At 40.5% G+C, this 20850-nt stretch overlaps 1 protein-coding gene across 3 annotated transcripts in view; it reads right to left on the reverse strand.

Moving 5' to 3' along the window:
* Positions 1-4524: 4524 nt before the first annotated feature.
* fam133b (family with sequence similarity 133 member B) overlaps positions 4525-20850 on the reverse strand; it is a 36742-nt gene continuing 20416 nt past the window's right edge. The window contains exons 9-11 of one of the 3 annotated variants that reach the window (XM_033046687.1): positions 18292-18363; positions 6273-6314; positions 4525-5180 (exon numbers count right to left, since the gene is read on the reverse strand). In XM_033046687.1, coding sequence (XP_032902578.1) covers positions 5100-5180; positions 6273-6314; positions 18292-18363 — 195 coding nt within the window. In that variant the 3' untranslated portion in view covers positions 4525-5099. Of the gene's footprint in view, positions 5181-5213; positions 5852-6272; positions 6321-18291; positions 18364-20850 lie in introns of those variants that run through there. The other 2 variants (XM_033046680.1, XM_033046673.1) reach the window with 2 other exon arrangements.

Raw genomic sequence — 20850 nt, forward strand, 5'->3', positions numbered from 1 at the left:
ACGAGTGGCAGCTGGTAGCAACAAGCATCACACGGAGTCAACGCCGCGGAGGTGTCAATATACCGGTGGTCGAGGTCGGGCCGGCAAGGAGGACGGACGTGCCGCCAAGAACAAAGACCCGGCATGGGGGGACGGCCGTGAGAGTGGGAGAGGCAAAGGAGGACCTGGAGCGGTAACAGCCATGAGAAGGGGAGACAAAGGTGTGGGGGAACTGCCGTGAGAGGGAGACAAAGGAGGACCCAGCGTGGGGGAACAGACCTGAAAGGGGGAGAGACAAAGGAGGACCTGTAGTGGGGGGGAACAGCCATGAGAAGGGGAGAGACAAAGGAGTGGGGGAACCACCATGAGGGGGGAGAAAAAGCAGAGAACAAAGGAGGACCCGGCATGGAACTAAGATGGACCACAAAAATGGAATGTTTTGGGTAAAATTGAATACTTTGTAATATGTGGGAGGGTGGGGGGGGGAACTTAAAAAAAATCTCTTTCCTCAACAGAGGATCGACTTTGGGAGCTCTTCCCGGGAGAGCCTGCGGACTTAACATCGTGGAGCTGGCTGGCCCTTTGCTGGGGATCGACTTCGGGAGCTCCAACTGCGGGAGCTTCACCTGCCCAGATCACGGGAGCTTCGACTGCCATGGCAGCGTGGTTCGACGGCCCGACCGTGGGAGAAAAGGAGGGAAAAAGATAATACGTTATTGCCTTCCATCACAGTGCGCTGGTGGTGGATGTTTATGTTAATTTTTATATAGTTGTGTGTCTTGCTGCTTTTTTGGTATGACTATGGCAAATCAAATTCTTTGTATGTTTTTACATACTTGGCTAATACATTAATTACAATTACAATTTTGTCAACGCCCTTTATGTGGCGACTCTTTGCATACCTTGACTTGCAAATCAATGATTTGTCACGTATGACAGTAAAGTATCATTCATTCACCCTTTTAACTGCAGTCTGGCCTAGAGAATGAGGCTCTGACACTGTTTCAAAGCCAGTTAGAGGCGAGGTTCAGTGAGGTAATTGGCAATGTGTACTTGTACACTCCATAAACCCATGCTTCTTCCCCAATCTACAGTCGACTATGTTTTTAAAACCAGATATCCTCAACAGTGATGGGAACAGGGGTTATTTATTACATTAAGATTGATCTAATATCAGATGGCCTGGGACAGAAAATTTAGGCTTGTCTTACCACTTTACTGTATGTAGATTGGTTATTGCATGTGTACCAATCATAGTAGAGTAGCATCATTAACCCCCACCTTACTGTATGCTTTATATTAACACCCACTTCCTACATTAAGTAGTCTTGGAAGCGGTAGTGATGAACTAACAACCTGCTGTACCGCTATACTATGTGTTACAATTAAAGATGACTTTAAACTCCAGACCTGTGTAACATCAATCATTTACACTGTATGTCTTAATACACCATACTGAGTGTGCATGATCTGAGGCATTGTGATTTACTAGTTCTTCCAAGTGCCAATTATTTTCCCCAAAGACCTCATTGTTTATCTAAGCAAGCCTGCTCAGGGACTGTCAGCACCCAACTCTATTTTAGATCAAAAACCTGTTTTAACCTTCACATTATACCATTAAACTGGAAAGAGTGTAGAAAAGATTTACAAGGATATTGCTAGGATTCGAAGACTTGAGCTACAAGGAGAGGCCGAGTCTTTATTTCTTGGAGCGTAAGAGGTTGAGGAGTAATCTTGAGGGACATAAATAGCGTGAATGCACATAACTTTTCCCAGAGTCAGCGAAATCAGAAAATAGAGGTCATAGGTTTAAAATTAGAAGGGAATAAATTAATAGGAGCTTGAGGGGGATCTTCCTCACAGGGGGTGGTATGTATGTGGATTGAACTGCACGGGGAAGTGGTTGAGATAGGTACAATAACTATATTTATAAGACATTTGGTTAGGTACATGGATAGGAATGATTCTGAAGGATATTGGACAATTGCACACAAATGGGACTAGTATAGATGGGTATCTTTGTTGGCCTGGACTAGTGGACTGTGTAGTATGACTATGACTTCAATAAGACTTTGGGCATGAAGGGAACCAAAGCACAAAAAATATGGAACTGATAAATCGTAACAAAAAGGCAGATAAGAGTTCGAAGGAGCATACTATAAATTTTGTTTTTAATCATTTTTTCCCCCAGGTGAAGAACATTCTATTTTTAAGCAAACACCGAGTAGCTGGTTATGAAAAAATACTGCAAACTAGCTTTAAAAATAATAAAACATTTCATTTCAACATGCAATTTAAAATCAAATCTGTGACCTTTATTGATCCATAATGATCATGCTAAGTATTTGAGATTGTAGCAAATTGAAGAAAACAAAATGACATTTCAGACCAGATTGCTGGGATTCAATTTTACCTTTGATAATGGCACAACGTTGCTGGATGTTAAAAACAATTCTGAACTCAGACATGTATAAACTGGCAAGAGAAAAGTCCATGCACTGTGAATATAATTTAAGAATGTCTTTCCAATTCCACCTTTCTTATTAATCCCGACTCTCCTAAATATAAGAGGAATTTTGCCAAATTCCTCCCGTTGCCTCATTTCAAGTAATCATGAATATTTAAAAAACACTGCTCGTCTCTGCAGATTATATGGTTGCTAATATTCAGAAAGGATAAAAGGCCACAGAAAGGATAAAAGTGAAAAGGATGAATGGCCAGGATTGAGATAGCATTTCCCTGCCATCCCCAGTATCTCAATGTTGGTGGTAATTATTTGGCCAAGTACAGAAAGATAAGTGTACCAAAAACCCCTTCACCTTCAAATACAAAATTAGAAGTCACCCATCTTGCGATAGCAGATACTAAGTTGGTTTCCTGTAGAGAAGTTGCGGCTTTATAAAAATGGCAAACAGCAGAACAGCTTAAGCAATCACAGTGCCCTCCATAATGATTGGGACAAACATCCATCATTTATTTATTTGCCTCTGTACTCCACAATTTGAGATTTGTAATAGAAAGAAAATTACATGTGATTAAAGTGCACATTGTCAGATTTTAATAAAGGCCATTTTTATACATTTTAGTTCCACCATATAGATATTACAGCTGTGTTTATACATATTCCCCCATTTCAGGGCACCATGACGTCTGGGACACAGCAATGTCATGTAAATGAAAGTAGTCATGTTTAGTATTTTGTTGCATATCCTTTGCATGCAAAGACTGCTTGAAGTCTGTGATTCATGGACCACCAGTTGCTGGGTGTCTTCTCTGATGATGCTCTGCCAGGCCTGTATTGCAGCCATCCTTAGCTTATGCTTGTTTTGGGGGCTAATCCCCTTCAGTTTTCTCTTCAGCATATAAAAGACATGCTCAATTGGGTTCACATCAGATGATTGACTTGGCCACTCAAGAATTGACAATTTTTTTGATGTTTTGAGGCATTTGTCTGAACCTGAGCAGATATGATGTGTCTATACACCTCAGAATTCATTATGCTACTACCATCAGCAGTTGTATCAATGAAGATAAGTGAGCCAGTAACTTCAGCAGCCATACATGCCCAGGCCATAACACCCCCACCACAGTGTTTCACAGATGTGGTGATATGCTTTGGATCTTGGGCAGTTCCTTCTCTCCTCCATACTTTGCTCTAGCCATCACTCTGATATAAGTTAATCTTCGTCTCATCTGTCCGCAAGACCCTTTTCCAGAACTGTGGTTGCTCTTAAGTACTTCTTGGCAAATGTAACCTGGCCATTCTATTTTTGAGGCTAACCAGTGGTTTGCATCTTGCAGTGTAGTCTCTGTATTTCTGTTCATGAAGTCTTCTGTAGACAGTGGTCATTGACAAATCCACACCTGAAGAGTGTTTCTGATCTGTCGGACGGGTGTTTGGGGATTTTTCTTTATTATAGAGAGAATTCTTCTGTCATCAGCTGTGGAGGTCTTCCTTGGCCTGCCAGTCCCTTTGTGATTAATAAGCTCACCAGTGCTCTCTTTCTTCTTACTGATGTTCCAAACAGTCGATTTTGGTAAGCCTAAGGTTTGGCTGATGTCTCCAATAGATTTATTATTGTTTCTCAGTCTCATAATGGCTTCTTAGACTTTCATTGGCACAACTTTGGTCCTCAAGTTGATAAACAGCAATAAAAGTTTCCAAAGATGATGGAAAGACTGGAGGAGACTAGGTGCTGAGAGCTCTCTTATACCTGCATTAAGGAGGCAATTAAACACACCTGAACAATTACAAACACCTGTGAAGCCATGTGTTCCAAACATTATGGTACCCTGAAATGGGGCGACTATGTATAAACACAGCTGTAATTTCTACATGGTGAAATCAAAACATATTAAAATGGCCTTTATTAAAATCTGACAATGTGCACTTTAAGCACATGTGATTTTTTTCTATTACAAATCTCAAATTGTGGAGTACAGAGGCAAGTGAATGGGTCTTTGTCCCAAACATTACAGAGGGCACTATAAATCATTTAGTGTATCAATTATTAATGATATTTGATGACAGAGAATGCAGATAAATATGATGGATATCTTCAGGTTTATTTTACATATTTTACAAAGTTATAAAACTTTCAGATCAATACTTCGGAAGGAATGATACTACTCTCCAATTAGAAACAAATTTAAAACTGAACATTGAAAACATAGGTCTGTTGAGCTAAAAGGATCAAGAAATGGTACAAATATAACTCTTTAGTATGGCTAATGAGCATGTTCCTTTCCTCAGCCAACACCATGGTAAAGTGGAACTCCGAATAAATTGTAAATTATCAGTTATGTTTAGATTCAACACATGAGCAATACAGTTGGGTCATCACACATTTTAAACAAGCTACCAAAGGACTAACAAAAATGTTTACAATTGATAATATTGAACCCTACAAAAAAGATGTATTTGTCATTTATCACCTTTGACAAATAAAAACAACTTTAAAAGTTACAAATGTTTGCAAATGCAAGCAGAATTTGGAATATCATGCAGCAAGTAGTGTTCAAGTCCTTTCTACCTCAACTCTTGAGGTCTTTCCCATGCAGCTTGTACAATTCAAAGAACCTAAAGTTCCATTTTTTAAATACTTTTTCTCATTCTCATTTCATGCAGACTCAAAATCTGAAGCCAATACTTTTTTCTTTTTTCCATGTTTCTTATGCTTCTTTTTCTTCTTCAATTTCTCCTTAATAGAATTGAAAGAAAAATTTGTTTCACGGATATAAAATTACATACTCCATAATCATACAGTATTTTAACTTTCTGCATTGATTCAAATTTCACAAAGCATCGATCTTCTACTTTATTTTAACAAAATAATTGAGAAAGTAAAACATGGCCAAACGAGCTGGCAAAGTGAATGCCTTTGAAAGAATATTTTGTCCTGCACACGGTGTTATTTGTGCCGAGACACCTTCCCAAGCCCACATATCTCGTGAAATCAGACTCAGTAAAACTGATGCTGAAAACTGGAGCAACAAACAGACTGCTGAAGTATGTCAGTTGAATAGCAGTATATGCATGGGAGAAAGGAAATGTCGATGTTTCAAGTCGAAACCTTGCATCAGGACTACGCGAGAGAGAGAGGAAAGGTAGCCAGTATAAAGAGGAGAGGGGGAAGTGGCGAAAAAAGGGCCAGAGGGTGACTCCTGAAGCATTATAGGATGACGAGCAGATGGATCCAGGTAGGAGGGGGAGACGTGGATGAGGGATATATCCGCCATTTACAAGTTTGCAGACGACATAGTGGTGGCAGCTGGTAGAGTCAATGCCTCATAGCACCAATCCTAACCTTGGATGCAGTCTCCAAGGAGCTTGCATGTTCTCCCTGTGACCTGGTGGATATCCCCTCACAGGCTGAGGGGTGACCATATAGAGATGTATTAAATTATGAGCACCACCAGCAGAGAAGTCAAAAATTAGAGGGCATATAATTGAAAAAAATCCAAATTCCAGTCAGACATTGTGCATTAGTGTTGTGAAATTCTTGTCAGAATAATTACTGTACACGTTTCATCCAAGCATCATTGAAAATATGTACACATGCTTAACAAACACTTTACTAGAGCAAGTAATTATACTTGAGGAATTGAAATCATATTGTGAAATGCCATTAGCAACAGAACCACATTTCTGCTTTCAGTATTTGAATGTACACATTTGAATGGAAAGAGTGAAAAAATTGAAACAATTAGCATCAACAAACCAATGGTTGAAATTAAGAATCACTAATAATAATTTAATTGCACTAGCTTACAAGAGAGGCTTTAATACTTACAGCAGTTTTGTCTTTAGCTTGGCTATTTTTCTTTTTTCTTGACTGTGCCTTGAAAGAAATATACTCATTAAATCAAATGCATTTGATTGAAGATGTATGAAAATAAGTAAACAAACCGAAAGGCAAACATAAATAAATAGATGAATGAATAACTAAAGCATATCCAGGTAAATCAAAACACAACTTTTGATTTCAAATCACTACAAAAATTGATAAGCTTGAAATTTGCAATTGGCAGATTTAGGGGAAATTTAGAGGAAGATATCTTTCAACTGTACTAGGTCTTGTGGGTGCAGAAGGTTAGGTTGAATTTCATTTGCTTCAATACAGGTTATGTTGTCAAGCCATTCTCTAGAAGAGAGCAATTTAGGCAGATATTCCAATGCGATCAGATGCCTCCTTTGAATGACAAAACTAAGTATCGCCCTTTATTTTAAGCAGTTATTTAGGCACATGTAACATTAAAACAATTGTGTAGGAAAGAACTGCAGATGCTGGTCTACATCGAAGGTAGACACAAAATGCTGGAGTAACTTAGTGGGACAGGCAACATTTCTGGAGAGAAGGAATAGGCGACATTTCTGGTCGAGACCCTGTTTTAACGCATAGATTAGTCTACCCTTCTGGGGTGTAATAAGTACTAACTGTATTATTCTAGAAGTATACAGTCAAAGGACTGTCCATCCTAAAAGGCAAATCTTGTCAAAGATTGCTTTTAAATTTTACCATAATGCAATTTTTTGGGTCCCGTATGTGTTTAAACCATGACGTTTTTCTGCAAAACTATATCTTCAGACTTATGATTATCTAAAATCTTTTAAGCTTTAGAATAACTTACTTATTGGGCATTGTTTTCACTTGAAACAATAAAATTATTGAATAGGATATAGTTGGGATCATGGAGACATGGCTCCAGGGTGACCAAGGATGGGAGCTGAACATCCAGGGATATTCAATATTCAGGAGGGATAGACAGATAGGAAAAGGAGGTGGGGTAGCGTTGCTGGTTATAGAGGAGATTAATGCAATAGAAAGGAAGGACATTAGCTTGGAGGATGTGGAATCGATATGGGTAGAGCTGCGAAACTAAGGGGCAGAAAACGCTAGTGGGAGTTGTGTACAGGCCACCTAACAGTAATAGTGGAATTGGAGATGGCATCAACCAGGAAATTAGAAATGTGTGCAACAAAGGTAAAACAGTTATAATGGACGACTTCAATCTACATATAGATTGGGTGAATCAAATTGGCAGGGGTGCTGAGGAAGAGGATTTCTTGGAATGTATGTGGGATAGTTTTCTAAACCAACATGTAGAGGAACCAACGAGAGAGCAGGCTATTCTAGACTGGGTATTGAGTAATGAGGAAGGGTTAGTTAGCAGTCTTGTTGTGCGTGGCCCCTTATGCAAGAGTGACCATAATATGATTGAGTTTTTCCATTAGGATGGAGAGTGACATTGTTAATTCAGAAACAAAGGTCCTGAACTTAAAGAAAGGTAACTTTTGAGGGTATGAGACATGAATTGGCCAACATAGACTGGCAATTGATTCTTAAAGGGTTGACGGTGGATATGCAATGGAAGGCATTTAAAGACTGCATGGTTGAACTACAACAATTGTTCATCCCACTTTGTGAAAATAATAAATCAGGGAAGGTAGTGCATCCGTGGATAACAAGGGAAATCAGGGATAGTATCAAAACAAAAGATGAAGCAGACAAATTAGCCAGAAAAAGCAGCCTACCAGAGGACTGGGAGAAATTCAGAGTCCAGCAGAGGAGGACAAAGGGCTTAATTAGGAAAGGGAAAATAGATTATGAATGAAAACTGTCAGGGAACATAAAAACTGACTGCAAAAGCTTTTATAGATATGTGAAGAGAAAAAGATTAGTTAAAACAAATGTAGGTCCCTTGCAGTCAGAAACAGGTGAATTGATCATGGGGCCCAAGGACATGGCAGACCAATTGAATAACTACTTTGGTTCTGTCTTCACTAAGGAAGACATAAATAATCTGCCGGAAATAGCAGGGGACCGGGGGTCAAATGAGATCGAGGAACTTACAAAATTCTTAAGGGGCTGGACAGGCTAGATGAAGGAAGATTGTTCCTGATGTTGGGGAGGTCCAAAACAAGGGGTCAGTTTAAGGATAAGGGGGAAATCTTTTAGGACCGAGATGAGAAAAACATTTTTCACACAGAGAGTGGTGAATCTGTGGAATTCTCTACCACAGAAGGTAGTTGAGGCCAGTTCTTGTCCTTGAGACTCTTGAAAGGCGCCCATAAATAAATTTATTATAGTTCATTGGCTATATTTAAGAGGGTTAGATGTGGCCCTTGTGGCTAAAGGTATCAGGGGGTATGGAGAGAAGGCAGGTACAGTATACCGAGTTGGATGATCAGCCATGATCATATTGAATGGCGTTGCAGGCTCGAAGGGCCGAATGGCCTACTCCTGCACCTATTTTCTATGTTTCTACTAGACTAAGTGGGACCCGTTGGGTCCCATGTTCACATGGGAGGGCTGGTCCCCCGACGCAATATTCCACCTCTCCACCAATTCCAATATTGGTGGCCAGTGGGGGGGGGGGGCTTTCTGGAGCGCTGGTATCGGTTCTTGGGGTGGCAGCTCAGTCCCTCAAGCCTGATCTGCTGGCAGCTCACTCATGGCTGGTGGGCTGGCAGTTGACTCATGGCTGTTCCTTGAAATTCCATTTCAAGCAGGGTGCAAGGCCACCAAATTCAAATCCATTTTCCTACCATTTCAAGCAGGGTGCAAGGCCACCAAATTCGAGTGCAGTTTCTTACCACTTTGAGCAGGGTGCAAGGCCACAGAATTCAAGTGGTTTCCTACCACTTCAAGCAGGGTGCAAGGCCACCGAATTCAAGTGCAGTTTCCAACCACTTCAAGCAGGGTGCAAGGCCACCAAATTCAGTGCAGTTTCATACCACTTCAAGCTGGATCCAAGGCCACCAAATTCAAGTGCAGTTTCATACCACTTTCAGCAGGGTGCAAGGCCGCCAAATTCAAGTGCAGTTTCATTCCACTTCAAGCATGGTGCAATGCTGCCAAATTCAAGTGCAGTTTCATTCCATTTCAAGCAGGGTGCAAGGCCACCAAATTCAAATGCAGCTTCATACCATTTAATGCAGGGTGAAACCACCATAAAACCACACAAAACACCAAACTCACAGTTCAGTAGACATTCAGTGTGTTCAGTTGATTCACAGCTCAGACAGTCGTGATCTCTCCCTCCCCCATCATGCAGAGACTGAGTCACACCCACACTTCCAGGTTTTATAACCCCTCCCCCTCCCACCGGAAAAGGTGTGGCCTTCATGGCGTGATTGACAGGAGAGAGATTCTCAACATTTTTTAAGCACTAATAACACTTTTATTTTTCATTGATGGGAATAATTCTCTGCACCTGCTGAGCGAGGGGGACTGAGTAAGATGGTCAAAAATCACAGCCGTAAGTGGTAGCGTTTTATCTGAAATCAATATACAGTGCAAACAGGAAGTAAGTGCATTTGCAGTAGTGCCATTTAACTTCAAACCAAAGCACCCAAACATCAATTTGCAGTAAGTAGTGCCTTTCAACTTCAACCCAAGGCACCCAAACCACCATTTGCAGTAAGTAGTGCCTTTTAACTTCAAGCCAAAGCACCCAAACCACCATTTGCAGTAAGTAGTGCCTTTTAACTTCAAGCCAAAGCACCCAAACAACAATTTGCAGGCAGTGCCTTTTTACTTAAAACCAACCAAATTTTCATTTTCAAACCACATTAAGGGGACTCACAGTTCAGTAGACATGTGTTCAGTGTTATTCAGAGCTCAGAGAGACGTGACCCTCTGGCTTCCTCCATCTTGCAGAGACTAAGTGAGGCACACCACTTCCTGGTTTTATTGTCCCTCCCCCCCCTCCCACCAGCAGGGGCAGCAGAGAGAATGGCAATTAAAATCTTTATTTTTTTAATATCTCACTGATATTTCATCGATGGGAAAAATCTTTCGGTCCCGGAAGGCGGAGGGGGGCTCTGAGCGAGGTGGCCAAAAATGACGGCCTTAGATGGCGGCGATCTCTCGGAAATCACGCCACAGCGAGCCAAAAGCGGTCAAGATCAGTCTTTTAGTAATATAGATGAACTGAGTGAAATCCAGGTTAGCCGGGAAGTGGTGTTAGGTAAATTGAATGGATTAAAGGCCGATAAATCCCCAGGGCCAGATAGGTTGCATCCCAGAGTACTTAAGGAAGTAGCCCCAGAAATAGTGGATGCATTAGTGTTAATTTTTCAAAACTCTTTAGATTCTGGAGTGGTTCCTGAGGGTTGGAGGGTAGCTAATGTAACCCCACTTTTTAAAAAGTGAGGGAGAGAGAAAACGGGCAATTACAGACCAGTTAGTCTAACATCGGTTGTGGGGAAAATGCCCGAGTCAGTTATTAAAGATGGGATAGCAGCACATTTGGAAAGTGGTGAAATCATTGGACAAAGTCAGCATGGATTTATGAAAGGTAAATCATGTCTGACGAATCTTATAGAATTTTTCGATGATGTAACTAGTAGAGTGGATAAGGGAGAACCAGTGGATGTGTTATATCTGGACTTTCAGAAGGCTTTCGACAAGGTCCCACATAAGAGATTAGTATATAAACTTAAAGCACACGGTATTGGGGGTTCAGTATTGATGTGGATAGAGAACTGGCTGGCAAACAGGAAGCAAAGAGTAGGAGTAAACGGGTCCTTTTCAGAATGGCAGGCAGTGACTAGTGGGGTACCGCAAGGCTCAGTGCTGGGACCCCAGCTATTTACAATATATATTAATGATTTGGACGAGGGAATTGAATGCAACATCTCCAAGTTTGCGGATGACACTAAGCTGGGGGGCAGTGTAAACTGTGAGGAGGATGCGACTTGGATAGGCTGGGTGAGTGGGCAAATGCATGCCAGGTGACGTATAATGTGGATAAATGTGAGGTTATCCACTTTGGAGGCAAAAATAGGAAAGTAGACTATTATCTAAATGGTGGCCGATTAGGAAAAGGGGAGATGCAACGAGACCTGGGTGTCATGGTACACCAGTCATTGAAAGCAGGCATGCAGGTGCAGCAGGCAGTGAAGAAAACGAATGGTATGTTAGCATTCATAGCAAAAGGATTTGAGCATAAGAGCAGGGAGGTTCTACTGCAGTTGTACAGGGTCTTGGTGAGACCACACCTGGAGTATTGCATACAGTTTTGGTCTCCTAATCTGAGGAAAGGCATTCTTGCATAGAGGGAGTATAGAGAAGGATCACCAGACTGATTCCTGGGATGTCAGGACTTTCATATGAAGAAAGACTGGATAGACTCGGCTTGTACTCGCTAGAATTTAGAAGATTGAGGGGGGATCCTATAGAAACTTACAACATTCTTTAGGGGTTGGACAGGCTAGATGCAGGAAGATTGTTCCCGATGTTGGGGAAGTCCAGAACAAGGCGTCACAGTTTAAGGATAAGGGGGAAGTCTTTTAGGACAGAGATGAGAAAAACATTTTTCACACAGAGAGCGGTGCATCTGTGGAACTCTCTGCCACAGAAGGTAGTTGAGGCCAGTTCATTGGCTATATTTAAGAGGGAGTTAGATGTGGCCCTTGTGGCTAAGGGCATCAGGGGGTATGGAGAGAAAGCAGGAACGGGATACTGAGTTGGATGATCAGCCATGATCATATTGAATGGTGGTGCAGGCTCGAAGGGCCGAATGGCCTACTCCTGCACCTATTTTCTATGTTTCTAATTGAGCTGAAAGAATGTTTTTAAAACACTTTTTTTTGCAGTATAGTAGGATATCAAAATAATGGCAATCTTTATTCCGGAAATGTTTTGCCCAAAATTACCTGTGAACAGGCTGGTTCCAAGGAGAATCATTCCCCTAAATGATTAAAACATTCTGGAAATCAGTATATACAGTGCCCTCCGTAATGTTTCAGACCATGACCCATCATTTATTTATTTGCCTCTGTACTCCACAATTTGAGATTTGTAATAGAAAAATATCACATGTGGTTAAAGTGCACATTGTCAAAATTTTAAGGTCATTTTTATACATTTTGGTTTCACCATGTAGAAATTACAGCTGTGTTTATACATAGTCCTCCCATTTCAGGGCACCATAATGTTTGGGACACATGGCTTCACAGGTGTTTGTAATTGCTCTGGTGTGTTTAAATGCCTTCTTAATGCAAGTATAAGAGAGCTCTCAGTACCTAGTCTTCCACCCAGTCATTCCATCACCTTTGGAAACTTTTGTTGCTGTTTATCAACATGAGGACCAAAAGTTGTGCCAATGAAAGTCAAATAAGCCATTATGAGACTGAGAAAAGAATAAAACTATTATAGATACATCAGCCAAACCTTAGGCTTACCAAAATCAACATTTTGGAACATCATTAAGAAGGAAGAGAGCACTGGTGAGCTTACTAATCGCAAAAGGACTGGCAAGCCAAGGAAGGCCTCCACAGCCGATGAAAGAAGAATTCTATCTATAATAACGAAGAATCCCCAAACACCTGTACTACAGATCAGAAACACTCTTCAATAGTCAGGTGTGGACATCCGCAGAATACTTCATGAACAGAAATACAGAGACTACACTGCAAGATGCAAACCACTGGTTAGCCATAAAAATAGGATGGCCAGGTTACAGTTTGCCAAGAAGTACTTAAAGTGCAACCACAGTTCTGGAAAAAGATCTTGTGGACAAATGAGACAAAGATTAACATATCAGATTGATGGTAAGAGCAAAGTATGGAGGAGAGAAGGAACTACCAAGATCCAAAGCACACTACCTCATTTGTGAAACACGGTGGTGGGGTGTTATGGCCTGGGCATGTATGGCTGATAAAGGAACTGGCACACTTATCTTCATTGATGATACAACTGCTGATGGCAGTAGCATAATGAATTCTGAAATGTATAGATACATCTTATCTGCTCAAGTTCAGACAAATGCCTGAAAACATTGGCTGGTAGTTCATTCTACAGCAAGACAATTATCCCAAACATACCGCTAAAGCAACAAAGGAGTTTTTGAAAGCTAACAAATGGTCAATCCTTGAGTGACCAGGTCAATCACCCGGTCTGAACCCAATAGAGCATGCCTTTTATATGCTGAAGAGAAAACTGAAGGGGACTAGCCCCCAAAACAAGCATTAGCTAAAGATGGCTGCAATACAGGCCTGGCAGAGCATCACCAGAGAAGACACCCAGCAAATGGTGATGTCCATGAATCGCAGACTCTCAGTAGTCATTGCATGCAAAGCATATGCAACAAAATACGAAACATCACTGCATTCATTTATACCACAAAAACAGCAAGATCATCGTTTATTTCATTTGTTGTTTGTGCAACTTTATTGTTTGTAAATGTGCTATAAAATCGCTTATATTATTCAGAACTTTGTGATAAAGGAAATAGATGCAAGTTTTCCTACCCTGAATAACAATAGCAAATGTCTCAAAACTCATTGGCTGGCGGTTCATTCTACAGCAAGGCAATTATCCCAAACATACTGTATTCATTTATCTGTATTGGGATGGGTTTGTTGTGTGCTCTGGGGTTGCAGGTGGTGTTTGGGTGGGGGATGAGAGGAGCAGAATCAAAGTCCTGACATCCCAGGAATCAGTCTGGTGAACCTTCTCTGTACTCCCTCCATGGCAAGAATGTCTTTCCTCAGATTTGGAGACCAAAACTGTACACAATACTCCAGGTGTGGTCTCACTAATACCCTGTACAACTGCAGTAGAACCTCCCTGCCCCTATACTCAAATCCTATACTATACGATTTTGTTAAATTGAAAATATTTGCTACAGACGATCCAGTGGATCATGGATGATTTGTGTGCCAAAGAGTGCAAAGATTTGTGTGCCAGTTCTATATTTTCCAGTATTTGATGTGGTTTTGTTGCATAATTTAAACTGTGACAGGATGGTGCAACATTGTACTCTATTTTTATATATTTTGTTTACATTCCTCTTAGTTATTTAGTTGCTCTATAAATGTTGCATTGGTACATGTGCATCTGGATTTCTTTTGGTTTATTCTTTATTATACAGTTTTGATTTGATACCTTTGCCCACTTTCTCGTCCTAATCTTTGCGGTGGCTCCAGATGTGTTTAACTTCATCTGTAAATTCTATGCCTACTCATCTGCTTCTTTACCCAATCAGTTTTCACTCTTTCGGTCTAGGTCTTCCTCCCTCCCTCTCTTGCCACATCTGCAAGTTCATTAATTGAGAAACAGCACAAGATCTGAGAAGAAGTTTCAACAGAAAGTGTTGTTTCAATTCCACCTCCAGCCAAAAGCTTTGCGCCTTCAGATATATTTCTGTCTTTGTACCATGGTGGATAAGGAAGAATTTCATTGTCCCATCCGGGACATATGACAAAAAACACTCTTGACAAGGAAAAGGTTGTTGACAGTGTGTCCAATGGGAAGATGTAGGGTATTATTTCAGGCAAAAGGCCTACATTGCTCTCAGAGGTCGAAGAAACAGAATATGCCAATACGGCCATATTCCTCCCCCTTTTTCTTTAGTATGAAGGTAACAATGCCACATTACTCCTGAATGTATGGAGAAAATTATATTTGGTGGGGGTTGGAGGCAGAGAAAGGGGGTAGAAATGAATTATTTGATTTGTTAAAACATTCTAGAAGCATGATATATTTGTGCTTGCAAATGAATTGGTGTATTATTAAATTCAATTTCATAGTGTCACGGGGAAACAGGAAGATTTAATGCTATAATCTAAGAGTTGCCACTATACACTTCAATCAAGGTTTAAAGTGCATATTCAAAATAACGTTCTGTGGTGTGGGAACCTACTGAACAAAGAAATCTGAATGGTTGAGTTAAACACCCTGGTTTAACTACATGTTTCCTTTGGTTGCCCTGCATTTTTACTTAAAAATAGTCAGGTAGCCACATTTCCAACATAAACAGTTCTGAAAAATAGAATAGGATAGTACAGGAACTTCTGCTCACAATGTCCATGCAGAACATGATGCCAAGACAAACCAATCTCATCTGTTTGCAGGTAGACAAAAAAGCTGGTGAAACTCAACGGATGGGACAGCATCTATGGAGCGAATGAATAGGCGACGTTTCGGGTCGAGACGCTCGTTTGCACATGACCCATATCCCTCCTTATCCATGCGCCTATCTAAAAGATTTTTAGAAGCCACTGTTGCATCTTCCTCCACCACTAGTCCTGACTGTGTTCCAGGCATCCATCACCCATTGTTGCCCCAAACATCTCTTAAACTTCACCTCTCATCTTAGTCATTCTCTTTTCTCTCTTCTATCTTTTGCGAGAAAATAGAAAAACTTGAAAGTTCAGATGCCCAGACTTAGCAATAGCTTCTCCCCGACTGCTGTCAGATTCCTAAAACTAGTTATTTCTTTCACATCCCTTTCCTGGAAGTGCTGCCATATCATAATTTCAGCTCATTTGGTTATTGTATTTTAATGATTCTGCATCTTTTCAAATTGCACTATGATTTTGCACCAATCTGCTGCTTAGTTAATGAAGATCAAACTCCATTGAAACAATTTTCTTCAGTACATATTCTAACCACTTGCTGGCATTGTTGCTGTTCTTGGTTTCAATACAGTACAACAGCTGGTGCTGAAGCATAGCTATAACAAGTTCCACTGACACAAAATGTTCAAACAAGGTACTGCAGAAGTTATTGACATTTATAAAATTCAAGATTTTCTGTTGTGTAAACATGTTGTACACTTGCAAAGCCCTCACTATTAACACATGTAAAATAAAACTAACTTGCTGAAGAGATCTTGCAACAATCAAAATAAGTGAAAAAAGTAAGCCAGTCTGTACATATTATTGACTAATAAAGCAAAAAAATAGTTCTATTATTACATTATGAGCAAACATCTTAAACACTTCAGATTAAACCAGAACTGTATGAATTAGGCAAACAGCTGCAAAATAATGAAAAATAAAATTAAGACTAATGTCAAAATGATAATCTCAGTGAGAAATAAAGGATGCACCTAGTTAGCCTATTAACAAGGTAATTCTATATAGCATAAAGAGCAACAAGGTAAATGACCAAAATCCTTCCATGACTTTGGACCAGGAATAGAAGATCATAGGCTTCGGTTATACAATCAGTGTTGGAATGAACAACAACAGGCCCTTTAGCCCATCGTGTCTGTGCTGGACATCAATCTGACATACACCAATCACAATTTCCAACTCTCAACCTATGTAGCCTTCTGTGCCATGGTACTTCTAGTGTTCATCTAAATAGTTAAATGTTGTGCGAGTAGCTGCATCGACTGCCCCGTCCTTCAGACTCATGAGAGTTCTTTATCTAAATTATACATTAGACATCAAGAACTCAAATCACTGAAATATCAGAGCATTTCACATCCCACATGTCACTATAACCATATAACAATTACAGCACGGAAACAGGCCATCTCAGCCCTTCTAGTCCGTGCCGAACATTTATTCTCCCCTAGTCCCATCTACCTGCACTCAGACCATAACCCTCCATTCCTTTCCCGTCCATATACCCATCCAATTTATTTTAAAATGATAAAATCGAACCTGCCTCCACCACTTCCACTGGAAGCTCATTCCACACAGCTACCACTCTCTGAGTAAAGAAGTTCCCCCTCATGTTACCCCTAAACTTCTGTCCCTTAATTCTCAAATCATGTCTTGTTTGAATCTTCCCTACTCTCAATGGAAAAAGCTTATCCATGTCAACTCTGTCTATCCCTCTCATCATTTTAAAGACCTCTATCGTCCCCCCTTAACCTTCTGCGCTCCAAAGAATAAAGACCTATCTTGTTCAACCTTTCTCTGTAACTTAGGTGCTGAAACCCAGGCAACATTCTAGTAAATCTCCTCTGTACTCTCTATTTTGTTGACATCTTTCCAATAATTTGGCGACCAAAATTGTACACCATATTCCAGAATTGGCCTCACCAATGCCTTGTACAATTTTAACATTACATCCCAACTTCTATACTCAATGCTCTGATTTATAAAGGCAAGCACACCAAAAGCTTTCTTTACCACCGTATCTACATGAGATTCCGCCTTTAGGGAACTATGCAGGGAATTATTCCTAGATCCCAGTGTTCTACTGCATTCCTCAATTCGCTACCATTTACCATATACGTCCTATTTTGATTTGTCCTACCAAGATGTAGCACCTCACACTTATCAGCATTAAACTCCATCTGCCATCTTTCAGCCCACTCTTCCAAATGGCCTAAATCTCTCTGTAGACTTTGAAAATCTACTTCATTATCCACAACACCACCTATCTTAGAATCATCTGCATACTTACTAATCCAATTTACCACACCATTATCCAGATCATTGATGTATATGACAAACAACAGTGGACCCAACACAGATCCCCGAGGCACCGTAGTCACCGGCCTCCAACCTGACAAAGTTATCCACCATTACTCTCTGGTATCTCCCATTCAGCCACTGTTGAATCCATCTGCTACTCCACTATTAATACCCAACACCTGGTTTGGGATTACTCAGGAGAAAAGGCCAGAACCCAACAGCAGAAATTTCTATATTATAATAAACCAGAGTAAATTTACAAAATAATGTCGAATCCTAAAATTACAATAGCCATATTACAGTACCAAGGGTAGTGTGTGTGTGGAATGAGCTGCCAGAGAAAGTAGTTCAGGCAGATGCAACACCATTTAAAAGACATTTGGATAAATACATGGATAGGAAAGGTTTAGAGGAACGTAGGCCCAATGTGGACAAATGGGACTAGCTTAAATGGGGTATCTTGGTCTTCATAAATAAGTTGGGTGAAAGGGTTTGGTTCCGTGCTGTACGATTCTGTGAAAGATATTTTTCTCTATCAGATTAACAGAATCTCTCTAAAGTAGAGATAAATATTGGGACCATAGCTATGGACCATGACTATGAAAACATGGCTATTCAAGTAAATATCATGTTAATTCACTAACCTCATTCTCTTCAGCCGAACCAGATTCCTCTGATCTTCGCTGCGAGTGAACACGTTTTTTCTTTTTTTTATCCTAATTGAACAGATTCTAAAATTGGTGGTATCAGAAACATAGAAAATAGGTGCAGGAGTAGGCCATTTGGCCCTTTGAGCCAGCACCACCATTCAATATGATCATGGCTGATCATCCAAAATCAGTACCCCGTTCTGTCTTTTTCCCCCATATCCCTTGATTCCCTCAGCCCTAAGAGCTAAATCTAACTCTCCCTTGAAAACATCCAGTGAACGCCACTGCCTTCTGTCGCAGAAAATTCTAGATTCACAACTGAGGTGAAAAGGTTTTTCCTCATCTCAGTCCTAAATGGCCTACCCCTTATTCTTAAACTGTGACCCCTGGTTCTGGACTCCCCCAACATCAGGGACATTTTTCCTGCATCTACCCTGTCCAATCCTCTAAGAATTTTATATTTTTCTACAAGATTCCCTCTCATCCTTCTAAATTCCAGTGCATACAAGCCCAGCTGACCCATTCTTTCATCATACGTCAGTCCTGCCATCCTAAGAATTAACCTAATGAACCCATGCTGCACTCCCTAAATAGCAATAATGTCCTTCCTCAAATTATGAGACCAAAATTGCATGCAATACTCCAGATGCAGTCTTACCAGGGCCCTGTACAACTGCAGTCGGACCTCATTGCACCTAAACTCAAAACCTCGCAATGAAGGCTTTCTCCACTGCCTGCTGTGCCTGCATGCTTACTTTCACTGCACATACAGTGCCTTCCATAATGTTTGGGACAAAGATCCATCATTTATTCATTTGCCTCTGTACTCCACAATTTTAGAGATTTGCAATAGAAAAAAAAAAAATCACATGTGGTTGAAGTGCACATTGTCAGATTTTATTAAAGGCCATTTTATACATTTTGGTTTCACCATGTAGAAATTACAGCTGTGTTTATACATAGTTCCCCCATTTCAAGGCACCATAATGTTTGGGACACATAGCTTCACAGGTGTTTGTAATTGTTCAGGTGTGTTTAATTGCCTCGTTAATGCAGGTATAAGAGAGGTCTCACCACCTTTGGATACTTTTATTGCTGTTTATCAACTTGGACCAGAGTTGTGCCATTGAAAGTCAAAGAAACCATAATGAGACTGAGAAACAAGAATAAAACTGTTAACATCAGCCAAACCTTAGGCTTACCAAAATCAACTGTTTGGAACATCATTAAGAAGAAAGGGAGCACTGGTGAGCTTACTAATCGCAAAGGGACTGGCAGGCCAAGGAAGACCTCCACAGCTGATGACAGAAGAATTATTTCTATAATAAAGAAAAATCCCCAAACACCTGTCCAACAGATCAGAAACACTCTTCAGGAGTCAGGTGTGGATTTGTCAATGACCACAGTCTGCAGAAGACTTCATGAATAGAAATACAGAGGCTACACTGCAAGATGCAAACCACTGGTTAGCCGCAAAAATAGGATGGCCAGGTTACAGTTTGTCAAGAAGTACTTAGAGTAACCATAGTTCTGGAAAAAGGTTTTGTGGACAGATGAGACGAAGATTAACTTGTATCAGAGTAATGGCAAGAGCAAAGTATGGAGGAGAGAAGGAACTGCCCAAGATCCACAGCATACCACCTCGTCTGTGAAACACGGTGGTGGGAGTGTTATGGCATGGGCATGTATGGCTGTTGAAGGTACTGGCTCACTTATCTTCATTGATACAACTGCTGATGGTAATAGCATAATGAATTCTGAAGTGTATAGACACATCCTATCTGAAGTTCAAACAAATGCCTCAAAACTCATTGGCTGGCAGTTAATTCTACAGCAAGACAATGATCCCAAACATACTGCTAAAGCAACAATGAGATTTTCAAAGCTAAAAGATGATACATTCTTGAGTAGCCAAGTCAATTACCCGATCTGAACCCAATTGAGCATGCCTTTTATATGCTAAAGAGAAAACTGAAGGGGACTAGCCCCCAAAACAAGTATAAGCTCAAGATGGTTGCAATACACACCAGGCAGAGCATCACCAGAGAAGACACCCAGCAACTGGTGATGTCAAAGAATCACTGACTTCAAGCAGTCATTGCATGCAAAGGATATGCAACAAAATACTAAACATGACATTTACATGACATTGCTGTGTCCCAAACATTATGGTGCCCTGAATTGGGGAGAATATGTATACATACTGCTGTAATTTCTACATGGTGAAACCAAAATGTGTAAAAATGACCTTTAATAAAATCTGACAATGTGCACTTTAACCACGTGATTTTTTCTATTACAAATCTCAAATTGTGGAGTACAAATACATAAATGACGGGTCTTTGTCCCAAACATTATGGAAGGCACTGTGAAAGCATTTTAAGAATAGTTAGCCTCCAGGAGCTGTCATTCCATTGATTTTAAGAGCTGGCTACTGAAGGAGGATTCATTTATTTGATACAAAATTTTAATCTGGCTAATAAAACTAATTGGGGGTCTTGACTAATCCCGTTAATACAAGCATCTTTGAAGAAAGAGTGAGGAACTGGCAGG

The sequence above is a fragment of the Amblyraja radiata genome, chromosome 2, assembly GCF_010909765.2.
Source record: "Amblyraja radiata isolate CabotCenter1 chromosome 2, sAmbRad1.1.pri, whole genome shotgun sequence".
Taxonomy (NCBI): Eukaryota; Metazoa; Chordata; class Chondrichthyes; order Rajiformes; family Rajidae; genus Amblyraja; species Amblyraja radiata.